General features: G+C 40.4%; 1 protein-coding gene across 1 annotated transcript in view; it reads left to right on the plus strand.

Moving 5' to 3' along the window:
* The window catches only part of tsnare1 (T-SNARE Domain Containing 1), a 275,364-nt gene that overhangs the window by 105,977 nt on the left and 152,487 nt on the right, over nucleotides 1-16,900 (plus strand). The window contains exon 14 of the mRNA XM_072395073.1: nucleotides 4,602-4,757. Within this exon, the coding sequence (XP_072251174.1) occupies nucleotides 4,602-4,757 (156 nt within the window). The remainder of the gene's footprint in view (nucleotides 1-4,601; nucleotides 4,758-16,900) is intronic.

Below are 16,900 nucleotides of genomic sequence, written 5' to 3' on the forward strand. Positions count from 1 at the left end.
CTTTCTTTTGCTGATTTGAGCATCATGATGCCAACTTTGCTACAGAAAGAGCTTCCCTTATGTTCTAGCCTGCTACCAGAAATAGTATAAAGCATGGAGGTTGCACATTAACTAAATTATATCATCAGTGTCCAAACATTTGTTGGAATGTGTTCCTTTCAGATGTTTCTCCACTCAGTAGCCATACATGATCTGTTAAGTGTTAAGACCAGTGTTAAGACACAGGGTTAATTAAGGATGCTGTTTAAAAAATAAAAAATAGAAAAAAAAGTCATGTTGTACTGGAGGGTGTGTCATTTGAAGCTTGAATAACAATTATCCAAGGAGACATTGTTCCCACTAACAACCTCTGAAAATCCCCTTTTTCACAGGGAGGAGAGTCACATGAATTATCATTTTATGCCCAGGTCTATTATCAAGGTCTCTAAGCATCAGATCCGACATACAGAGCCAAGAGCAGATGCAGAACATTGGGAGATTTAGAGTTAGAACAGACTTTATTTACAGGTGCGTGGTGTTGGAAGCTAGAGGGAGAATCCGGGTAAATGTGGAACTCAGAGAGGGAGATGGTTAGTGAGAAGGTGATGTGGTCATTTATCCAGACAAAGGTAATGATCAGTTCTTACTGGGTCCAGGTGGGAATCCAGAACAGAAGGGGAGGATGCTGGCTGTGGTTCTCAGTTGGCAGCAGGGCAAGCAGGCAGGTAGGGGAAACAGGAAGGTGTCAGGAATCCAACAGTGAATGCTAAGTCCTTAGCATGGGAATCCAGAGCAAGGAGAATAGACAACAGAGGTGAAACTGAAGAAAGACAAGAGGGCAAAGTAAGTACTACAAAATAACTATGGAACACAGAAGTCAGCCTAATTACCACTGGTGAAGTGAGACAATCAGGTGAAGGCAAAAGCTGCTCCTGCAGCTCCTTAAGATTGTCTTGATGGGGACAAATGAGGAACAGGTGTGAAGGCAGGAGCAATCCAGACTCCGCCCCGGACTTCCTGGAAACCTGCTCTGCCTCACCTAAGGCCCAGAAACACAACAACAACACAACTTAGCTTGATCGTGACATCAGAAGGAAAGGGCTTTTGGGGGTGGAAAGCTAAATGGTACATGGTTTTATTCTGACTACTCAATGCATTGCAGCAAGTTCATTAATCAGTACATACACTGGCGAAGAGTAAGTTGGTCAGACTATATTTTATGTAAGCAGTAACAATCAAAAATAGGTTATAAGAGGAGGCGATGTTTGAAATCTCATACATTTGCATTTAAAAAAACATTGTTTAGATCAATGAAAGTGTTCTTGACTATTTCCCACACATACATTCAAAATGACATCATCATAAACATCAAGAATCCATAGAAACTTAAAAAGTGTATGAACGTTTTAGCAGCAGGGAAGAGTCCCCCCACCTATGTGGTGTATTAATGTGCTATGCATCTTTGTGGAGGAGTGAGCACATTGCTGCCGAGCGAGCTGAGAAGTGTTGAGTCACGCCGTGGCCAGTACAGACAGAGCGCTATGACTCAGCCCAGCCTCAGCCACACAAAGGTAGAACATATCAGCAATGCAAAAAAGTCAGCCAGGTCTCTCTTAACTAAGCATTTTCCTTTTGCTCTACTCTTGTTTGAACATGACAAAAAGTATGTGTATGTACAACATGCAGCCTGATTCTCAGCCACCCTTACAGCCCTGTGCACTAAACTAGTGTGCATTGTTGAAATATGACCAGCTGTCGACTCCAAATTGTCTTTATGAAAATGTTGCTTTTTTATTACTGTAATAAACACTTACTTTTGACAGGACAGCATTGGAATACAATGGGAACTATGGTCAAAGCTTTTCAGTTGAAATCATTCATTCATTTTTCATACCCGCTTATGCTGCAAGCCCAACACAAAGACAAAAAGAAACATGCACAGCAGGAAGAAGGAGGAAGAAGCCGCTACATTCATTATCACGACCAAATTCAAACCCTAACAACTCAGAAGATTCCCTCTGAGTAAGCACACGACAAAAGCTACTTTATCCTACTTTAATAAGACATAGAAGATTGTTGTAACACCTTGAGAAATCAATAAAACCATCCTCTACAACCTAAAAGGCCACACTGGTTGTTTGTTCATATCCTAAAATATTATTCACACGAGCATTTCTGCAACAGCACGGGTGACAGTTTCCTCTAAAACAAGTCCTCCAACTGAAACGATCATATATGTCATTCATATCCCTCAATTCTTCAAGGTGACATGCAGAAAAGATCAACACAGTCGGGATTCAAACCAGCAATCACTGCAGTGCACATTGTCAATGCAGTATGTGCTCTAACCACTCGACCACTGAGTTCATGACTTCTTAGAAAGCAATTATTGGATGAATTGGGCTGGATGAACAAAGGTCACATGGGCATGTTGGGGAGGAGGACAACCTCTTCTAAAAGCACCACAAAGCCTTTCACTGTGTCAGACTTGAAGCGATATGTTAAAACTTAGGACTGAATTTATTTAAGCCCTTTTCCCATTGGTCAAAAAATCCACTAAGACCACTCACAACTGGCTGTTGAGTGCAGTTGGGAAGTGTATAATCTGCATTTAGTCTTGTGTCAATGAAATGAAAATTAATTCGCAAAAAACGCAAACCCTGAGCTCAACTGTTCCTGTTAACAGCTGTGACAAACTGAAGAAAATGTCAAGCTTTACTATCTTTTTGAGGGCTCTTATGCTTTTATCAGTTTCTATAATTTTATATGTATCATACAATTATTAAATGAGCCCATTGCTGTTGGTTTTTAAGTACCTAATTTGCATCACCCGATATTCCTTGTGATAATTCTGAACAAGCTCAATATTTAAAAAACAAATTAAAGTTGTAGACCTAACTGATAGCTACAAATTATTTGGTGAAAACATTTGTTTGAACTCAAGCGAGACTGTAAGCTTATCAAAAGTTTGCTTCATTTCATGTATTACAGATTCATTTTCTAACATTCAGAGCAGCAGTGCTGTTTGTGCTGCTGCTAGCGAAACAATCCCATGAGCACAGTTGTAAAGAAATGGAAGCTAACTCAAACTTAAATCTAACTCTGCTTCTTATGGCATCAGTGGTCTTTCATGATCACACTGGTTAGATGTGGTACACGCAGCTGAAGCAGAGTGTGGCCGGATTCAGGAAAGTCTGGCTTGACTTTCCCTGACAGTGAAAAGTAATGAATTATTTTCACCTCAGAGACAATAAAGAAGCAGTCCTGGTTCTTCTTTGTTGCATTTTAAATGTTCTCAGTCGGTGAAAGGACTGGACTGCAGGCAGGTCAGGCCAGCACCAGGCTCTTCTACTATAAAACCATGCTGTTGGGATCATTCTCTGAAAAGACATCATCTAGATGGAAGCATGTATTGATTTAAAACCAGTGAATACCTTTCAGAACTGATGGAGCCTTTACAGATGTGCAAGCTGCCAGTTCCATAGGCACTAATGCCCCTCCATACCATCAGAGATGCAGGCTATTGAGTTTTGATAACAAGCCTGTAGGTTCCTCTCCTGTTTAGTCTGGAGGAGCCAGCGTCCATGATTTCCAAGAATAATTAAAACAATTGACTCTTCTAACCACAGAACAGTTTCCCACTCTGCCTCAGTCCATTGTAAATGAGCTTTGGTCCAGAGAAGACGGCAGAGTTTCTGGATCATGTGGCTTCTTCTCTGCCTGATGGAGCTTTAACCTGCATCTGTGGATGTTACGGTGAGCCGTGTTCACACACAATGATTTTTGGAAGTGTTCCTGAGCACATGCAGTGATTTCCAGGACAGAATCAGGTCTGTTTTTAATGCAGAACTGCCTGAAGGCCTGAAGATCACAGACATTCACTCTGATTTTCCGCCGTGTACCTTGCACATGGAACTGTCTCCTGTTTCTCTTCATGATGGAATTTCAAAGTAATTAGCAATTTTACATTACAGCGGGCGGCTGTAGCTCAGGAGGAAGAGCAGTCGCCCACCAATCAGAAGGTCGGTGGTTCAACTCTGGCTTCCCCAGAATACATGTCGAAGCGTCCTTGGGCAAGACACTGAACCCCACGTTGCCCCCCCAGTGTATCATTGGGGGTATGAATGTGTGTATGAATGATTAGAAAAGCACGTAGTTATGAATGCAGCATGTAGTGAAGTGCTTTGAGTGGTCAGCTAGACTAGAAAAGCGCTATATAAGTTTACATTGAGGAATAGTATTCCAAAATTGTTCACAATTGCATTTATTGCTGATCCTCTTTCCATCTTTACTTCTCAGACTCTGTCTCTCTAGAGTCTTTTGGAAGACAGTGTGAACCGCCAAAACACTGTATGTCCTGGGAAAATAATGCTGAAGCTAATGTCACTGGTTTGACTGTTCTGTCTTATTCAATAAACAAACTTTATTATGTTTGCAGGCGAAGATCCATCTAGTAGTTGGCAGTACACTGTAGAGATTGGACAGATAGATGCAATGCTGAGTTCCAATCACAGATCAGAAAAAAGTTTTTTTCAGTGGCAGCAGCAAACTATTTGAAAGCACTTCGACTCTTTGAGCTGAGGGCAGATCTAATGTGTGTGTTTGTGTGTTCAATTTCATAGAGTCCACAGACTCCATCCAAGGAGCACAAGGATGAGGGTCCACTGTTTGGAGAAACAGCTGGTTCAGATGGAGCAGATCAAGCTTTTCTCTCTGAGATTAGTGAAGAAGATGTGGAGGTGCTTCGTCAGAGAGAAGAGGCCCTGCTTCAGATTGAAGTAAGAACTTGACACATCAAGTGAGATTAATGAAATTAATCAAAAACAAGAATCCCACAATCCCAGATTCGAACAACTCCAGCATAACAGCTGGTACCCAATTCCTTTGCTTCAAGAGTAGCAGCCAGTCTGATTAAGGACATCTTGTTCATCACTCCTCAAACACAAGTACAAAAAAAAGGAAGACTTAACCGTTGACCATCAGCACATATGTACAGATGTCATTAAGGAGTTTGCGGATGACAAATAAGAATTTGTATTTCCATGCCTACATACACAGTTTTAGACGGAATAAATGAAAACGCCCTGGCTTGTACCCATAATATGGCCAAATACTTTAGACTGTATGCTGATAGAAACTCCCAAAAAGTAAAGAAAAAAAACTAACTTACAGTTATTTTTCTCTTTGAAAATTTTCACCCTAGAGGCCAACACTTGCCAAGTTAATAACTTTTGACAGGATCCATCTTCTCCTTCTCCCATTAAAAGCTTATTACTTGTTTTTCCTTCACCTGGATAAAGTGTATATGGAATCATACAGTTTAAAATCTTAAAATTTAAAATCACTTTAAAATCACATGTATGATATCTCTGATGGATTACAAATGACATTTCAGATGGATGGATCTTCCTACTGATTCAATTCATCCATCTTCTATATCCACTTAATCCAACTCAGTATCACTGACCTATCCCAACTGTCACTGGGAAGTGTACACTCAGGACAGGTCACCAGTCCATCACAGGACCATACAAACAACCGTCTATGCTCACTTCTAGGGTCAATTTAGAGTCACCAATTAACCTAATAAGCGTGTTTTTGGATGGTGGGAGGAAGCTGGAGTACCCTGAGAGAATCAACACATGCACAGAGAGAACATGCTCCACACTGAAAGGCCCCAGCTGGGATTTGAACCTGGAACTCTCTTGCGGTGAGGTGATGGTGCTAACACGCCACCATGCAGCCCTAAATTTAATTCAATTCATATGTATCAATCATGCATTAGATACTATACAGTAGAGAACTCAAACACCAAGGTAGTTTTTGCTCTTTTTGTCTTTAATTTGGTCATCACAATCTTCTGTGAGAAATATCTCAATCATTAGCTATAAAATGCTTCACTAAGCTCACAATCGTGTCTTGAACTGTGCCTGTCTGCTTTATAGTAATCAGTGGTACAGCTGTGTGCAGTAGCTTTGTAGAACTACCAACTGATGTTGGAAATGACAATTTGTTACCTGTTTGTCAAAGCTGATACCGATCACTGCAATATCAGATATCAGGTGCAAATGTCCCCATGTCATTTCGATTTTTTTTTTATTAATATGGTATTACTCAGAAATAACAGTTGTTGTTTTTTCATTACATTACAACCTGTCTTTCCTGTCTTTCATGTAGTATCGTCTTGCTACATGATAATTCATAGGGTATAAACCAAGCACCTATAGTAGGCCTCTGACATCCACAGGAAGTGACACGAATTCAGATGATCGCAATATACAATTTATGCCACTAGATGTCACTAAGTCCTACATCCTGGACCTTTAACTAAGCTGCTTTTTGGTTGCCTAAAGTTTTCTTTTCTGGGTTATCTGATAAAGAATTCCCAATCGAGGTGTACCCAGTGTCCACCCCATCTCCATATAAGTCATGGGAAGAACATATTTGTATCACTTCCTACACGATGTTGCCAGAGGACACAATGTAGGCAGCATTTCTTATTGACTACAAACAGGTATTTCAAAAAGACTAAAGAGCAGATTCGTGAAAACAAATTTCTTGAATTTGAAAGACACTAATTGCCACGTGTCATAATTACCATAATCCTTATGTGAAACAGAAGCTTTTTGTGCTTAAAGAACTGAAATGACTATGTACCCAAGATTATAATGAATTTTTAAAGTTTTCTTGAGGATTTGTACTGCTCAGCAACATCCCTGATGTTTAGGGTGTATTCAACCTCTCTGCTTGTGTGAAATCTTAAAAATTTTCAAGACATATTGTACGTCTTGAACCATCTTCTGTAGCATATGGCTGAATGGAGGCAGATAGAAGGCTGCCACATGCTGCCACAGTCTGCTTTTAAAATGACAAGCCTTTACACAGCAGTCCAGCTCTGAACAGCAGTGGTTTGAAGACTAATGATAATGTTTTAGGAGCACTTTACAGCATAATGAAGATGTATCACTCAGCCCAGTTGGAGCTGTCTGAACTTCATCAACGTTTCAAATCAGCTAATCCTACTGCAGGAGCTGAGTTCTGAATAGAAACGAAAAAAGGAAGAGCATCAATCTCTTGCCACAGAGTGACATGCAGTGAAAGAGCTGCAGTACAAATGACAGCCTCATTTTAGCACTCTGGCTGAGATGGGCCAGGCAGATGATTGGTGTTCATATAGAGTTGTCTGGCTCGAGCTTTAGTTAGAGCATTATGGATAAATGTTATCGGCAGCCCCCGGGCTAGGTTCTTAGGGGCTTGACGTTGTTCCATTGGGGAGTGATACTATCTGGCAATATTCTTTTTCACCTCCACATCACCACCCTCACCTCTTTTCTTTCCATCCAACCCCCTTCCCACTCCCATATCTTTTCATCCCACTAAATCAGTTGTGTTGTGAATCCCAATACATCACCCTTTTCTTCAGGGCTCCCCGAGGACCAGAAGAAGCTGGTGTCTGTCTTCATTATCAGCATCTCTCCTGTGGAGTTTGGATCTGAGGTTAATTTTACCTTCTCTAAGACTGGATGTGTGTGAGCTCGGCAGAAGCTTGTGATTATACGTTCTGGTACACTAAGTGAAAGTTAACTCTCTCTGTGCAGTTTGCCAACTTTAGAGAACCTTTCCTTTCCGAAATCTCCAGTGTAAAACCAGAGTATTTTTTTATCTGACAACAACAAAAGAACTTTTGGGTACAAACTATTTTTTTGGGGGACCCTGTGAGGATAACTACGCTCTATGGGGTGTACCTGAAAGCTAGAAATTTTTAAGGGCCAAGTGAATAAGTGATACTTGTACATAACACAAAGTTCATTATGAAACATCACCATGTGCCCATTATCTATGAATGGGTTTAAATGAGTGATATCATAAACATGTTCTTGGCCTCTTCGCTCTTCTGCCTTTACACACATATGAACTTAAGTGACATCCCGTTCTTAATCCATAGGGTTTAATATGACGTCCGGAGGGGGCCATCTCCAAACTATTTCCACAAAGTTGGGAGCATGAAATTGTCCAAAATCTCTTGGTATGCTGAAGCATTCGGAGTTCCTTTCACTGGAACTAAGGGGCCAAGCCCAGCTCCTGAAAAACAACCCCACACCATAATCATCCCTCCACCAAACTTTACACTTGGCACGATGCAGTCAAACAAGTACCGTTCCCCTGGCAACCGCCAAACCCAGACTCATGATTTGTCACTCCAGAGAACGCGATATGTCCAGTGGTGACATGCTTTACACCACTGCATTCGACGCTAATCTGAGCTAATCTGAAGGCCACATGAAGTTTGGAGGTCTGTGGCGATCGAGTCTGCAGAAAGTTGGCGACCTCTGTGCACTATGCGCCTCAGCATCCGCTGACCCCTTCCTGTCATTTTTCGTGGCTCAGTTGCTGTCGTTCCCAATCGCTTCCACTTTGTTATAATACCACTGACAACTGACTGTGGAATATTTAGTTGCGAGAAAATTTCACGACTGGACTTGTTGCACAGGTGGGATCCTATCACGGTACCACGCTGGAATTCACTGAGCTCCTGAGAGCGAGCCATTCTTTCACAGATGTTTGTAGAAGTCTGCATGCCGAGGTGCTTAAATTTATACACCTGTGGCCATGGAAGTGACACCGGAATTTAATTATGTGGATGGGTGAGTGAATACTTTTGGCAATATTGTGTATCTATGTTTTGCAATAGGTGAAACAGTCACAAAGGGATGTTAGCCCCGTTTAAGATGCCCATAAACACTATGGTGTATGTTGATGTAGACTGTCAAACATCCAGGTAATGGTAATTGCAATGGGCAACTGCAGTTCTTCTTGGATCTTGAAGACGTTTCACCTCTCATCCAAAAGGCTTCTTCAGTTGTAAACTAGATGGTGGGGAGTATCAGCTTATAAGCAAAGAGGGTCGTTACACAGTGGGGTTACATGAATGCCATCAGATCGGATTTTTGGCTAAATTACAATAAGACTGAGTTAGTCAGTTCATGTATACATTAATCTGACAAAAAAACCCAGATCAGATCGGGTTACTCGCGATCGAATTAAGACCCTGAAATAACTCAATCCAAATGTACGCTGAATGTGCATGTAGACGGCAGTGGATCGGATTAAGCGTTCTGTGCATGCTTGAGATTTTTTCCCGAGATCGTCACCCGGAAGTCGAAGGAGACGATATTACTGTTGTTGTCTCCGCTGTCGGAAAAGAAATAAACAACGTGATGGAGAATGCGCCGTTGTACATCGCGTTTGTGCCATAACCATGCTCATCACTAATGTAGAGGGACGGAGCTTCATCTTGGTCTTTGTTCGCCATCTTTCTTGAATGCCTTAGTTTTGTTGGTTGTGAAGACGTCAGTTGGAAGTGGCTCTATTAGCGATAGTTAAAATGGGTACAGCGCCACCTATCGTACTGGGGTATGACATGCTTTGTGCCAATGATTCGATTAATTCACCGCCATATATCCAAGGATAATTACTGTTGCTCAGATAAGCATAACCCAACTATAGCTATAATTGAGTTAATCTCATCATGTAGACCCACTGACTGTCACGTGTGTCACTAAAGTACTATTGAACCCTGGTTTATGACCAATGACTAATTACCATTGTTTGTTTATCAACACTGTAAATTTGTAATTTTTCTTTTTTGGATTAATAAAGTACGAGTCTTTTCTATCCAGTATTGCCCCAAACCTTTGTAAGTGCTTTCCTGTGGCTGATTCCTCACAACCTGGTGAAAGTAGCTTGTCTTTCGCTTTGAACATGATTATACAGCTTCTATGTGTTGGTGTTTTGCTAACACTATTGTATGTGTTTTAATGATTTGCTGCCACTTGGGGTGAAATGTGTGGAACAGTTTGATTTATGGGCTTCTCTTGATTATTCAATTCAATTCAGTTTTATTTATATAGCACCAAATCACAACAAATGTCATCTCAAGGCACTTGGTGCCTTGGATTATGTTGGTGCTGTTTATGTGACAGCTTTGCTGTAATGTGAAAAAGACAGAAGTCATAGTGGACAAAAATCTGCTTTGTGTTGGAGCAAAACTACATTTTAAGATAATGAAAATGTTTTATTGTTGGTAATGTATGTGTGTTCACCTGTCTGTCATTCTTAGTCTATTATTTTTAGCACATAGTTTTGGATGGCGGTTCCACTTATGCACAGCATCTTTCTCTGATGGTTATACAATGTTAGCTTTTTTGACAACTGCATGCATGTCTGTCTGTATTGGTTGAATACCTGAAATTCTTAACTTAGCTTTGGTTTAGGTCAACACAGACAAATATTCCTGTTTGTGGTAATAGTTGAACAGAAAGTCAATAGCAAGATCTGCATCAGGTGTTGGGATACCAGGTCGTGATGAGAAGAAGTAGGGTATAGGAGTATTAAAGTAATGGACACAAGCCGCAAAACTCTACGTAGATGTTACGTAGATTAACAAATAATTTGACATAGCTAACAGCATGTAAGCTTAAGTTAACCATTTTTAAAGAATGAGCTCTGATCAGCTTTAAGCTTGGACGTATTGCCTATGTTCCACCTCTGTAGCACTTCATATCCCTCCTTTGACTGTCATTTTCAGTCAATACTTTTTACGTTTTGTCACAGGATATCATTTAATCCAAAATGACTTTATAAAGAAAAAAGGGCATAGCATACATCAGATTTCAAGGGGATCTTAACACCACACTTAGCCTGGCAGAAAAAAAAACAAAACAAAAAACTCCCTCATCAAAGCGTGGCTGCTCTGTCAACGCTTCCTCAGGACCATCAGAGAAAACCCCTCGTAAATAATTCCCTCAGAAAAACATCAAGACTTTGTCACCTTTATCCATATCTTTGAAAATGTGATTTATTATGAGTGTCATGGTTTTCCTTCTCTTTACACACTGAAGCTAACTGTATGTTGGCAAAAATGAGACCATCGTTCTTTTATGAAACTTTTTTTCCTTTTTACCAATTATTTTGGTTTCAGGTTCCCCACTAAGTGACACTGTCCACTCTGCAATTTTTCCCTCATGCTCACAGCGGTCAGTCATGCAAATTTAGGATACATAAGATTATCATAACAGTCACAGCAGATACATTAATGAATTCTTTATATGGCGTAAAATACTGTAGTACAATAATGAAAACTGTATTAAAAGTGATCATAGGAAGCTCTGAAACATGAAATTGAACCATGAAATTTGTCACGGTTTATTTTCCGTTCCATGTCGTGTCTCGTCATTTCCTGTTTTATTTTGAAAAAGCACTAATTTTGTCCTCTCGTTTCAGGTGACTTGCCCTTCCTCTCGTGTCAAGCGTCTGATTGTCTTCCCTGATTCCAAGTGTTTTCACCTGTTCCCCTTGGTCCCTCGTGTGTTCAAATAGTCTGCGTTTCCCTTGTCTTGTGCCAGTATGTTGTCTCAGCGTGAGCGTCACTACCAGCCACCTTGTCTTGTCTCCATGATCCCACGAGCCTGCAGTGAGCGACTCTCCTGCAGCGCACCTTGCCTTGTGTAAATTATTCTATGTCCATAGCCTTAGTCTATTTATTGAACGGTAACTTTCATAGCCTTTGTTTTTCCTCCATTTTTACGGAATGATTTTTCGTTGGAACCATTCAAAGTCGCCTCCGTTAAAGGAGAGCCTTTAAGTTAAAGTTTTATAGAGCCTCTGTTTAGAAAGAGTGTGCCTTTGTTTTATTCCGCCTCACTTTGAGAGCGTGACTTTGTTTTGTTGAGAGTTCATAGCTTTTGGTTTTCCTCCCGTTGTGGAGAGATTTTAAGTTTGTTAACTTTCATTGCCGCGCTCCTCCTCTCCTTTAGTTACAGAGGGGAGCGCTTAGGCGTTTTATAGCCTTTTCGTTTGCGCTGCGGGAGAGCGCCCTGCAGTGCCTTGTTCTGTCTTGTGTTTGGTTATTTAAATAAACCACCTTGAAACCACGACCCTGCACCTGCGTCCTGAATCCCTCTCTGGTACTGACAAAATTTGACTGAAATGTGCGTTGACCAGGACTATCTTCCCTGGCTTCCTACTGGCTTCAGGACACTTACAGTAGGCTAACAGGTCAATTAAATGTTTTCTTCAATTCTTCTTTTGGGTATTTTCACATAGACGGGTGTTTTATCTCAAGTACTTACATTTGTTGTTATGCACTATGACGAGAAAAACATCTATTTGCATCAAAGCAACTTTTTTTTTCTCTAAGATTTAGAACTAATTCTCAATATATTTAAACTAATTATTTTCCATTTGGCAAAATGCCTTCCTGCCTCTTCGGGGTGTCTTATACACTTCAATGTTGTCAGTGAAGGCTTTTTGGATGTTTTTTTTTGGGGGAAGATGGGGCAGGTCAGGAGTCATTTCAAGTTTTGACAAACATCTACTTTATTACCATTGTTGAATCCATCATCTGTTAATATGCAAACTTATGACTTATTCATTATTTCTCTGGGTTTTTTTTAAGCTAATTCCTTGTTGTGTAATGGTTGTTGTTTATGTGTTAGCAAAGTTGCACAAAAGCTACTAAACTGAACTCAATGAAAATAGAGACTGATTCAAAGACACAGCATTGGCAGATGATGTGCTTTGTTAGCACTCTTGCTTAAAATGTGTTGACCTTGGCAACTGTGAAGTGCTGTTGAGGTGATCAAGTTGCCAAACTAGAGGTGACTTTAATTATTGGGAAACTTCCTCTCATTCTGCAATATGGACAGCAGTAGCCCTATTTCTGTCTGGTCCTAAAGGTTGTGTGAACAGATGGACACGTTTGTAGACTCTGAGACTCACTGCTACCCCAGCAAAGAGTATGACTGCACCTCTGCTCACGAGCAGTAAAAAGTGTTATTTATTGCATCCACCCTTGTTTTGAAATTGCAGGGGATGAAGCAGGTGGAGTCTGTAACCTCTGTCTCCTCCCTGCCCTTCAAGCCCTGCTGCTGGCATCGCCTTATTCAGGCATGTTTAGTCCTTGGGCGTCTGCTAGAGAGGGAACATGAATTTACATTTATAAACCGTTTATTCAGTAAGGGCAAAAGAGATGTGTCTCATACAGTCAGTGTGGGAGAAATGTCATCATTCCTCCCCACCAAGTGTGTGTGTAATCTGCTTAACGTTTTTTTCTCCTGCAGCAATGACAGTGTCCTGTTGCCTGATGCCTTTGGGTTGGGTGGGAGATGTGTGGAGAATTTCATATCAGCATTCAACACATTTATCAGAGAGAGTGAGAACTAGATGGGGGGTTTGGGATGGGGAATGACTTAGAATCCCAGAGATTAGGAGCTAAACTTGTTTCCTTTGTCTCTGCCACTTTGATCATCCATATCTCACTTGTTTTTTTTATAATCTGCCTCATGATTACAGCGTAGAGTGCCATGATAAAAATCTGGGCACACAAGGGAGGAATGTAACACCATGAATGGATGCATGAGCAAAAGAGCTGATATTGAAAAGGCAAACATTTCAAATCAAACTTTTAATTTCATAAACAATCCTCAACATTTTCAACTTAATTCATTGTTATCTTTAACAGAATCATAAAATTAAACACATCAAAGGGCCTGAAACTCAAGTCAGGGCATTTTGTATAGTCACCGCACCCAAATTAGGAAGCACCATTGTAAATAGCTTATGTTGCAGTTTTTTGGTTCTTTCAAAGGAATGTTTGCCTATTTCCTGAAAAAGCTTCTAGTTCTTGAGATTCTTGGGTCTTCTTTCATGCACTCTTCTTTCCAAAGATTATAAGTGAGGTTTGATTAAAAGAAATGAAGGGCCAAGGCAAAAATACATTGTTTTAGATTTAGATGCTAGATTTATGTCCCTCCAAACACATTGCAGGGAAATTAAGCTCCTGTCACACTGGTATAGGTTCTGTGGTGTTAGAACACGCGTGGTATCGGTACCAATACTGGTATCCCTATTCATCTTGATCCCCACCTGTTCCTGTTACTGAACAACTCAAAAGCTACCTCGATAAGTTTTGCTTTCATCATGTAACATTCCCCCTGCTTTGTAGGCATCAGTTATTTCGGTTTTCAGAGAATTTGGCCACTGCATTGATGAACCCTTGGCTACTGATTCTAAAGACCATATTTGGAAAGCCAAAGTATTTAGCTGTGATATTTGTGCCAGCTGATGTCGATACTTCAGAGTCTCCAGGTCAGTCAGCTTGAGAAAAATGATCTGAGCTCAAAACTCTCAAAGTTTTGCGCAGGACTCTATTTCTGCTCCAAAATAGCACAAAATAACAGTCATACACTAATCTGACTTGTGATATTAATTTCATACTCACTTCTGTGACTAAAATTCTGGACAGAGTATCCACTTCCCTCTACTTAACTGGACAAATGTGTTACTCACTTTCGATGGTCTTAGATTCCTTCAAACTCATCTAAAAAAAAAAAAAAAAAAAATCTGATTCTGACTAACTGTGAAACAAGCAAATAACAATGCATTAACAGAATCGTGTAACCCCTAAACTCATTCAGATGTAAGCTACGTGTAAAAAAACAAAACAACTGTACAAATGTAATTTAATTCAGTTCTATTGATATAGCGCCAAATTACAACAAATGTCATCTCAAGGCACTTCAATAATACAGTCCAATTCAAGTCAATTGAAGTTCAATTCATTTTAATAATAATCCTATCAAATCAAATTAATTAAATTTAAAATTAGTCAAATTCAAATATACAAAGCCAATTCAAAAACAATTTCCTTACTAAGGAAACTAGCAGATTGCACCAAAACTTCTCTTCGATCTAATCCCCCGTCCTGAGCATGGATGACGCGACTGTGGAGAGAAACGACTCCCTTTTAACAGGAAGAAACCTCTGGCAGAACCAGACTCAGGAAGGGTGGCCATCCGCCTCGACAAGCTGGGGTTTGAGAAGACAGAAAAGAGGGGGGAAAAAAACCATAACACCATTCAAAGGATACCTGTTGGAACAGGGAAACACAAGTCAATAACCACAATAATGCTGAATGTACATAATGTCACATGAGAAATTAAACAGGGGGAAAAAGAGAGCAAAGTGAGGAAAGGTGTGACAGAAGAGGCCCCCCAGCAGTGTCGGTGTATAGCAGCTTATTTATGGGATGTTTCAGGGTCACCTGAGCCATCCCTAACTATAAGCTTTATCAAAAAGGATAGTTTTAAGCCAAATTTTAAGTTAGAGAGGGTGTCTGCGTCGTGAACCCGAACTGGCAGCTGGTTCCACAGAGAGGGGCCTGATAACTGAAGGCTCTACCTCCCATTCTACTTTTAGAAACTCTGGGAACCACAAGTAAACCTGCAGTCTGAGAGCGAAGTGCTCTGTTAGGAAAATATCCAACTATGAAATCTTTAAGATATGATGGATAAATAAATATAATAAATAATATAAATTCTATTCTGAATTCAACAGGGAGCCAATGAAGAGAAGCTAAAACTGGAGAAACATGATCTCTCCTGTTAGTTCTCATCAGAACTCTGGCTGCAGCATTTTGGATCAGCTGGAGGCTTTTCAGAGAATATGTGGGACAGCCCAATAATAAGGAATTACAGTAGTCCAATCCTGAAGTAACCAATCCCTGGACTAGTTTTTCTGCATCACCCTGAGACTGCCTCTGGACACAGGACACAAGTGCAGGGTCGGCTCAGATGCAAAGATGTTTATTAAATAAACAAAGCACAGCAAGGCAAGGCAGGATGAGGATCTCCCCACAGAGCAAATGATCAGGCTGTGAAAATCCTAAGCACTCTCCTTAGTAAATATGTCTGAGGATGAGTGCAGCTATGAAAGTTAACAAACAGAAAAACTCTCCACGCTGGAAGGAAAACAAAGGGCTGTGAATGATAACAAAATAAACTCTCACGCTCTCCTAATGAGGCGGATTTAAACAAAGGACGCTCTCTAAAAAAACCGAGGCACTATGAAACTCTAACTGTGAACGTAAAACGCATGTTTAACGGTGGCGCACAAGATCTTGCACAAAACGAAAACACAAAACCGGGTGAGGAACTATGAAACATTAATTTCAACAAACACAAAAGCTCCGCTAATCTGAGATGACTATGAAAGTTACAAATCAAAACTCTCCAAAAACGGAGGAACCAAACAAAGCTATGAAACACTTACCATGGATTTAATAAATACATAAACTATAACTATGAATAATTTACAAATAAATATGCTCTGCAGGAGAGTCGCTCGACTGCAGGCTTGAGGCAAGACTATGACTATGGATCATGAGGCGAGTAATGCAGGTCGAAACAGAACGCAACATACTGGCACTGGACAAAGGGAGACGAAGGCTATTTGAGAACATGAGGGACCATGGGGAACAGGTGGAAATACTTGGGAATCAGGGAAGACAATCAGACACTTGACACGGGAGGAAGGGCAAGATACCTGGAAAGAGAGGGGAAAGTTAGTGATTTTTCAAAATAAAACAGGAAATGACGAGCCAAGACATGAAACAGAACTTAAATTGTGACAGAGACAGGGTGTTCCTGATTTTAACAAGTTGTGTAGAACTAGAAGCCAAGGAAATACCACCTAGAGTAATTATATAACTAGAAAATTTCTCCCTGAAGCGCTCAGGTCCAACGATAACTACTTCAGTTTTGTCTGAATTTAGAAGCAGACAGTTCTCAGTCATCCAGGTCTTTATGTCTTTAAGACAAGCTTGTAGTCTGACCAACCTATTGGTTTCATCTGGTTTAATAGATAAGTACGCTGAGTATCATCAGCATAGCAATGGAAATGTATGCCATGCTGTCTAATAATGTTACCTAATGGAAGCATGTATAAAGTAAAAAGAATTGGTGCAAGCACAGAACCCTGAGGAACTCCATGACTTTCTCTGGTGTGTGAGGAAGATTCTTCATTTACAAGAACAAACTGGAATCTATCAGATAAATATGACTTAAACCAGCCTAATGCAGTT

The sequence above is a fragment of the Leuresthes tenuis genome, unplaced genomic scaffold (assembly GCF_036924035.1).
Source record: "Leuresthes tenuis unplaced genomic scaffold, fLeuTen1.0.hap1 SCAF_10, whole genome shotgun sequence".
NCBI classification, from domain to species: Eukaryota; Metazoa; Chordata; class Actinopteri; order Atheriniformes; family Atherinopsidae; genus Leuresthes; species Leuresthes tenuis.